The sequence below is a fragment of the Pithys albifrons genome, chromosome 14 (assembly GCF_047495875.1).
Source record: "Pithys albifrons albifrons isolate INPA30051 chromosome 14, PitAlb_v1, whole genome shotgun sequence".
Taxonomy (NCBI): domain Eukaryota; kingdom Metazoa; phylum Chordata; class Aves; order Passeriformes; family Thamnophilidae; genus Pithys; species Pithys albifrons.
The window spans coordinates 20,999,278-21,007,808 of record NC_092471.1 but is presented as its reverse complement, the minus strand read 5'-3'; the positions used below and the strand labels follow the sequence as shown (position 1 = coordinate 21,007,808).

Here is an 8,531-nt window from a genome sequence, read left to right as displayed (position 1 = left end):
GTGTCCAGCCACAGTCTCTCTGCCCAGCCTGTGCCAGGGCCTGCCCAGTATCCATCTACCCCTGCCCTCTGGCAGTGGGAAGCCGTTTCCCTTGTCCTGTCACTCCAGCCCCTTGTCCAAAGTCCCTCTCCAGCTCTCTTGGACTCCTTTAAGCCCTGGGAACTCTGAGGTCTCTCCAGAGCCTTCTCCAGGCTGGACACCCCCAGCTCTCCCAGCCTGGCTCCAGAGCAGAGCATCCCATGGCTGGATGATTCTGGTCTGCCTTGTTGCAGTGCACAAACCACAGTCCCAGTGGCCTCTTTAAACAGAGACTTTTGCCTTTCAGCCTCATCCTTTCCCCTAAACCCACCTGGGTCAGCCTCAGACTGCTGAGTTTGGACCAGTGCTGTGCAGAGACCTCCAGCCTGGCCTCCCAGTGCCCCCCAGTTCCTGTCCTACCCACACACAGGTGGGCAGAGGCCACGAGATCTGGTGTGTGAGGGCAGGGCCCCCGTGCCTTGTTCCTGGGAATCTGGAGCTGTGTGGAGCCTGGGGAGGGTGGTTTCAGTGAAACTATGCTTGTGGCTGACTCAGAGGCTCCCACTGCAGGTTTCCTGCTGGCTCAGCATTTTCCCATCCCTTCCTCCCTCCCCCTCCCCAGAATTCTCTCTCTGGCTCCTTGTGAAGATGCTGAACTCCATTTACTGCCCGTGGAGCTGTGAGAGGCCCCTTCCCCTTGTTGGGGAAGCTCGTGAGGCTTTTGTGCTCCCTGCCTGCTTCTGTCTGACAGGAACACTGCTTTGGGTGGACCTCGCACATCTGGGGCTGATGCACACCTGGCTTGGGCTGCACAGTGTGAAGAGGCAGCAGGATTTGGCCCCTTCACCATCTCCCAGCCTTTGGGCTGCTACGAGGCTGCAGGAGGAGAAATCGGGCATGAGGGTCCAGCCTCTTCCCCCCAAAATCTGGAAGGTCACCCCAGCCTTTCCCTGGGTCTCCCCACCCTTGGGGCCAGGGTTTGCTTGCCCCTGTTGTCATGGGGAGGGTGGAGACCTTCCCTGCCTGGTGGCTGGCACCAGGACATCTCCAGAGCTGCTCCAGCCCCACACATGCCAGACTGGAGGGATGGGTGGTCACCCCTAATGGGACAGGATGTGTTGGCTTGGATGGGCACAAGGTGGTGCTCACAACCCTTGCTGACCTCAGGCTGGTGGTGGGACCTGGAGTTTGGGAGCCAAGGGGTAAGGAGAGAGGGAAAGGAGCAGCAGGGAGGATCCAGGGCTGCTCTATGTGCTGGTGGTGGGAGTTTGGGTGGAGGATCCTCATGAAGACCCAGACCAGCAAGGGATGTAGAGCCCTAACACTGATGACCCAGCAACACCCTGTGGAACACCCCAAGGTGGGGTAGCAGCTCCCGAGACAGACATGCGCTGGCCAGGAGCACCCCCGATGGCAACTTTCTGCTGCGGCTCCTTTCCGGGGCTGGGCTCCCTTATCCCAGCTCCTCTGCTCGCTCTCGGACAGCTGGTCTCCTCGCTCCCTCTAGTGGGATGGCTGCGTTGGCTCCTGCCTGAGTCCATGGTCCTCCTCTCGATGTCGCCCTGGAGATCCTCCTCTGGCCACGCTGGGTCTGGTCCCCGCTCCAGCCCCTGTCCCTGCAGCCCCGCTGCTCTTGCTGGTCCTGGAGGGGTCCAGTGCCCGTGGAGGGAGAAGAACATCTCCCACGAGACACCCCAAAAACTGTGCGAGGCTTATTCTTGGTGGTGGCTCCATCCTACTCCTGGCCCTGCTCTCCCCGAGGTTGGATGGGGATGCCAGGAGGTGTGAATTCCCGATGGGACAGCTCCAAACGTCCCATTCCCAGCTGCAGCCACGTCAGGTGTGTGGCCTCTCTCACCTGCCCTTGGAGCCCCCAGCACTGCTGCTTCCATCCACATCAGCAATCCCAGCACAGCCTCTCCCCTCTGAGGGGGTGCCAAGCCACCCTTCTCTGGGGGAAATGTCCTTCTGGAAGGGACTGAGGGGACCCAGAGGTGATGGGTGTGGAGTTGGTTGTGTTTCTGAGGTTGTTGGGGGTCAGGAATAGGTGCCATGGAGGGTGTTCAAACCAGTTTGGCTTGGCTGAGATTTTGATGCCTACATCTAATTTATATCTATTTCTGTAGCTTTATCTATCCATTTATCTATACCTATATCTACTTTTTTATCTCCAGGGTTGGTTTCCCAGCCTCCAGCCCCCAAAAACACCATGTAGGGTTTTCCTGCCACAACACATCTGTGTCTGTGCCCCCAGAACCCTCCTAAGCTGCCCAGGTGATGGAAACAACCTTGGGAAGGAGGAAAACACCCTCCTCCTCACCACCCGGAACATTCTGTGGGGAACCTCCTGTGGCAGCAGTGGGATCTTTGTGTCCTGACTGTGGCCCTGTCCTTCAAACAGCCCTTCCTGCTCCAGGTAACGCTTAATTCCCACTTTTTGTTGCTGTGGTGGCATCCTTTGCCCTGTGAAGGAGCCCCAGGGGCACAGGGTGGGGTGAGGCCATTCCCTCAGTGTCTGCCTGCTGGGATTTGGGGGGTTTGCACCGTGACAGGGAGAGCAGGTACAGGAGGGGCAGGAGGAGGCAGCGCCCGGGGCCTTGGGGGGCTTTGAGTGGTGGGCTTGGATGTCCTGGGGAGAAAGGGAGGGAAGGAGGGAAGGAGAGGAGAAGGAGAGAAAGAGGAGAGGAGAAAGGAAGGGGAGGGAAAGAGAGGAGAGGAATTGAGGAGAAGAAGGAGAAAAGAAGAGAGAGGAGAAAAGAGGAGAGGAAGAGGAGAGGGAGAAGAGAGGAGCAGAAGAGGAAGAAAGGAGGAAGGAAGGAGTAGAAGAGGAGGAAGAGAGGCGGAAAAGAGGAAGAGGAGGATGAGAGGAAAGTAGGGGAGGGGAAGGAAGGGGAAGGGAGGGGAGAGAAAGGCTGGGCGAGGAAGAAGAGGAGGAGAACAAGGGGCGGGGAGGGGAGAGGAGGAGAAGAACCGCCCGGTCCCGCCCCAACGGATCTGGCCGGGCTCGTGGCGGAGCTGCCGCCGTACCGGTCCCGCAGATGTGCCCCGTCCCCCTGCTCCCCTTCCTCCTTCTTCTCCTCCTCCTCTTCCTCGCCCCCGGCAGAGCGGCAGCCGGCACGGGGATTACAGGCGAGTCTCTGTCCCGGGAGGAACGGGGGGCAATAATCGAGACCACCCGCGCCGGGTCCCGCCGGGGGTCGGGCACGTTCGGGGGTGCCCGGGGGTCTCACCGGCGCGTTTGGGGAGGGTTTGCTGAGCTGGGTGAGCTGGGGGCAGCCTCGGGGGGACAGCCTGGGGGGACCCTTCACACCCATCGAACCCCTCCCGGGGTTGGGGAGCTGGAGCTTCTGCCGGCGCCTGCATTGAGAGGGGAAGGTGAATCCCGGCTCGGGCACGCCTTAATCGTGGAGAAAAGCTTTTAGAGAAAGGTCGGGAAGGGACCTGCAGCTTCTCCCGGCGCGGTTTGGTGGCAGGGACCGCGGGCGGGGGCGCTGCCAGGGGGTCCCGAGCTCCGGCCCCGCCGTTGGTGCCCCTGCAACGTGGGAGGAGAATTTCCGTGTCTGCTTAAAGACTTGAGGTGTTGGCGGATGAGACGCTCAACACGACCCGGCCAAGGCGGTTGAATCCTCCCAGGGTGGGCAGCACGGGAGGAGCGGGGGATTGTGCCCCTCTGGTGAAACCCCCCTGCAGAGCCGCCTCCAGCTCGGGGGTCCCACAGCACAAGGAGGAGGAGCTGCTGGAGCGAGTCCAGAGGAGGCCCCGGAGGTGCCCCAGGGCTGAAGCCCCTCTGTGCTGGAGCCAGGCTGGGAGAGCTGGGGGGTCACCTGGAGAAGAGAAGGCTCCAGGGACACCTGAGAGCCCCTGCAGGGCCTAAAGGGGCTCCAGGAGAGCTGGAGAGGGACTGGGGACAAGGGATGGAGGGACAGGACAAGGGGAATGGCTTCACAGTGAAGGCAGGGTTAGATGGGATACTGGGAGGGAATTCCTCCGTGTGAGAGTGGAGAGGCCCTGACACAAGTTGTTTCCCAATACTTCCCGTCCCTGGGAGTGTCCAAGGCCAGGTTGGACAGGGCTTGGAGCAACCTGGTCTAGTGGAAGGTGTCGCTGTCCATGGAACTGGATGATCTTTAAGGTCCCTTCCAAACCATGCCATGATTCATGATTCTATAAATAATTCCCTCCTCAGACAGCCCCACTGTCTGTGAGGAGCCGAGCCAGGCAGGGTTCCTGCAGCCCCTCCCAGGTGGGTGCAGTGGCTCTCTGGTCTCTGTTCCAGCCCGCACACTCGCTCCGTGCTACTCGGCCGACCTCGGCCCGGCCGCGGGGCACCTGGTGTCGGCCGTGGGCTGCACGGTGCTGCTCACCGCGCCCCGGCTGCGCCTGGGCAAGGCCGTGGCCTGGGAGTACCGGGCTGGCACAGAGCAGGGCGTCATCCTCAGCTACGCCTTCGACCGGCCCCCCAACACGTCCCACCTCTATGAGAACCGCACGACGTTCAACGAAACCAACCTGTCGCTGCGGATGGTGCTGCGGCGCGACGACGGGCGGCTGTACCGCCTGCGCTCCGAGGAGGAGGCCACGGACTGGTTCCAGCTGCAGGTGGTTGGTGAGTGAGGCCCTGGTGGGTTGGGTTGGGTTGGGCTGGCAAAATATCGACTGACCAACACAGAGGGAGAAAATCCACCCTCCCCCTGCAAGGGAAGAGGAGAGAGGAGAAAAAAATGAAGAGGAGAAAAAGAGGAAAGAAGAAACCAAAACCATAAATAGCAAGTTTCTTGTATTATACAAAAGAGAGAATTAAAAACAGAATATGGTATAATAGATATATATACAAATGTGGGAAAAAACCCAAACCAACTACAACAGCCACCGAGTCGCCCACCCAAACAACACAGAATTCCACCACCCCAGCTCACAAAAACACTCCAAGCTCCCCTCAAATGATACCTGGCAAGAGAGGAGAAAACTGACAACAAAAAAAGGGTACTTTCCAAACCAAACAGCTGTGAAGTGGTGAATGAGGCCCAACACCCTCAGTAAGGGTGAGAGCACCCAGCCATCGAGGGACTGAGCCAGGCTCCTCCTACACTTCTATACTTGATTTTAATGTCAAATGGTCTGAAATACCACTATGGTTGCTTAAGTCAGGTGATGCTTGTCCCCTCTAATCCACGTGGACTCTCTGGGCCTGCTGAAACTGAGGCCTAGCTAAAACTAAAGCCAAAACTACCACACATGGCCAACCCTCCTCCCTGACTGGGAGCCGGGATCGCCGTGGTTTGGGATCTGCAGAGCCGTGGGTTTCCCTGCTGACATCCCTCTGTCTCCCCAGAACCGCTGTCCAAGCCAGAAATCGTGGGCAACTCATCGGTGAAGGCTGGAGAGAGCACCAAGCTGGTCTGCAATGTCCTGGAGGGGAAGGCAGACTCGTACTGGTGGAAGAAGAACGGGGAGCTGCTGCTGGGCAGTGAGCGCATCCGGATCGTGGAGGCCAACACGCTGTGCATCGTCCGGGCGGTGCTGAGCGACAGCGGGTACTACGCCTGCGTGGTGCGCAACGCCGTCAGCCAGAACGAGACCTCCTTCCTGCTCCAAGTCCACAGTGAGTGCAGAATCCTGCCCCGAGCCCAGGGAAATGAACGGGAAAAGCACCCCCAAAGAGGGATCCCCCCTCCGTGGTGCCCCCAGGGCTGCAGGGGCAGGTTCTGGCTGGGAGTGGGAGTGGGGGGTTAAATTCGCTCTGATGCAGAGGGTGAGGGTTCTCCCCTTTGCAGACTCTGCAAACGTGGTGCTGCCCATGATCCTGCTGTGTGTGATCGTCGGCTCCCTTGCAGGTGGGTGGTGGGATGAGCAGGTGGGTGCTGGGTTGAACAGGTGAGTGCTGGGGTGAGCAGGTGGGTGTTGGGGCAGAGCAGGTGGGTGTTGGGCTGAGCAGGTGGGTGTTGGGGCAGAGCAGGTGGGTGTTGGGGTGGAGCAGGTGGGTGTTGGGGTGGAGCAGGTGGGTGCTGGGCTGAGCAGGTGGGTGCTGGGGCAGAGCAGGTGGGTGTTGGGGTGGAGCAGGTGGGTGTTGGGGTGGAGCAGGTGGGTGCTGGGCTGAGCAGATGGGTGCTGGGGCAGAGCAGGTGGGTGCTGGGGCAGAGCAGGTGGGTGCTGGGCTGAGCAGGTGGGTGTTGGGGCAGAGCAGGTGGGTGCTGGGCTGAGCAGGTGGGTGTTGGGGCAGAGCAGGTGGGTGCTGGGTGGAGCAGGTGGGTGTTGGGGCAGAGCAGGTGGGTGCTGGGCTGAGCAGGTGGGTGTTGGGGGGAAGGCGGTGGGTGTTGGGGCAGAGCAGGTGGGTGTTGGGGGGAAGGAGGTGGGTGTTGGGGCAGAGCAGGTGGGTGTTGGGGGGAAGGAGGTGGGTGTTGGGGCAGAGCAGGTGGGTGCTGGGCTGAGCAGGTGGGTGTTGGGGCAGAGCAGGTGGGTGCTGGGGCAGAGCAGGTGGGTGCTGGGCTGAGCAGGTGGGTGCTGGGGCAGAGCAGGTGGGTGCTGGGTTCAACAGATGGGTGCTCAGCTGAGCAGGTGATGCTGGGTTGAGCAGGTGGGGATGGTGGGGCTGACTCTCCTGGTGGGTGCCATGGCAGGTGCTGAGCGTCAGAAGGGATGGGCGAGAGGATCCCAAGTGGCAGGACCTGCCTTTCCCACCCCAGCATCCCAAAGGCAGGGACTGGGCTTTGTCCCAGCTGTTGTTTCAAGCATGGTGTCCCCAGTCCAAAGAGGCCATGCTGTCCATTGTCCTCCTTTTCCTTCTCTTACCTCCCTCTTCCCAGACACCAGAGGGAAGGTTGTCATGAAAACCCCTCCTGCCTCTTCTGAACAGGCAGATACATTTGACTGTCCTGGTCTGGGCCAGCTCCCCACAAAATCCTGTGGTTGCCAGGGGATGTCACACATTCCTTCTAGGGTGACAGCACCAAGCCCCTCACTGTGCTCTGCCCTCAGAAGAGGAATGAGCTTCCAGTCTTGCTTTTCCTCCTTTTTTGGATTTGCAGAGTGTACTTTCTGGCTCATCCCATCCCTAATCCCTGGCAAAGTGGGGATTTTAATTCTCAGATTGCCAACTGAAATAAAAACAAAAGCCACCCACGCTTGGACCTGCCTTTGGTGGTTTGAATGGAGTGGGAGGTTCCCCCTGGGGATTGGAGGTGTGTTTTGGTATTGCACAAAGATTGCAGGTTTTTCCTGTGAAAAGCCTCGGGGCACTGGGGAGGTGCTGGAAAAGCTCCTGGCTGTGCTCCTGCTCTCCTCATCCCTCCTCATCCCATCACACTCCCCTTCTCCCTGCTCACATGTGGCCTGTTGATGGGACTGGGACCTGTGGGGCAGTTTGGGGGTGGGCAGGGGTGTCTCTCCCAGACCCCAAACCCTCACCCTGTGTCAGGAAGGGCTCATGGGTGCTCCTGGATTGAGGTTTCCCAGCTGGAGCATCAACTCCAGGGCTTTAATACAGATTGATGATGATGATGATGATGATGATGATGATGATGATGATGATGATAGGGCTTGGAGGAACTTGCTCTAGTGGAAGGTGTCCCTGCCCATGGCAGGGGTTTGGAACTGGCTGGGCTTTAAGGTCCCTTCCACCCCAGACATTCTGGGATGATTCTGATGGCTGCTTCTTCCCCAGGTGTCTTTGTCTGGTGCAGGAGAACAGAAAGGCCATGTCACCTCTGTAGGTAAGATGCCTCCAGTCCCCTCCTGGGGATGGCCCCACTGCTCCAGCCAAATTTTACCCTCTCCAAGCCCAAGTTTATCCTTGGCTGGATGTGAGGGAACTGGAGAAATGGGAGAGCTTGGGGTGCTGTCCTGGCCTCTTCTGGTCAGAGGCAGTTTGAGGGGCTGCTCTCCCCACTTGGAAGGCCAAAGGATTTGCTGTCCTCCCCTGTTTAATCCCCACTGAGATTTACTCTGGAAATATTCTTGTTTCTCCTACTCAGAGCCCGATGCTCCTGGTTACCTTAGCTCTGGAACACACTCCACAATGGGTGGGTGTTTGGATACTCCAGAGATTTGTGGAAATTGAGTGAGTCTCGAAGTGTTCTCAGGAATTACTCACTCTGCATGACCACAACCACACTTGGGCTATTAACTGGAGCTTCCTGGAGGGTAGTGGGTCCCTAAGGATGGAAACCCCATCCCATGTTGCAGCTGGTTGAACACAAGAGAGCTCTCAGGTGTCTTGTGTAGCCAGGTCCCAGGTAACTCCTGCCAGAGACAAATTGGCCAAGGTATCCCCTGGAATTTGAAGTCGAGCAGAAGTCCAGACCTTCTGGCATTGCTACTACGAGCATGGGACACCCTGAACTGCCTGAGGCCTTGGAGGGGTGAGCAGCAGATGCCCAGGACCATGCCCAGGACATGGCTCAGGTGGAGCTCTCTCCTCTCCTTGCAGGTAGAGCTACATCAGCTGTTCCCTCACTCCGTTCCCTTATGATGGATGTTGCTGGGAGTGCCACGTGTCCCGTCCAGTCCCAGCCTCT

The 8,531-nt window shown here is 59.0% G+C and overlaps 1 protein-coding gene across 1 annotated transcript; it reads left to right on the top strand.

Moving 5' to 3' along the window:
• Positions 1-2,940: 2,940 nt before the first annotated feature.
• On the top strand, positions 2,941-8,531 carry LOC139678638 (junctional adhesion molecule A-like). The gene is made up of 6 exons (XM_071569618.1): positions 2,941-3,147; positions 4,295-4,624; positions 5,351-5,620; positions 5,793-5,852; positions 7,679-7,727; positions 8,444-8,531. The coding sequence occupies exons 1-6, from the start codon at positions 3,057-3,059 to the stop codon at positions 8,445-8,447; spliced, it is 804 nt and encodes a 267-aa protein (XP_071425719.1). The 5' UTR covers positions 2,941-3,056; the 3' UTR covers positions 8,448-8,531.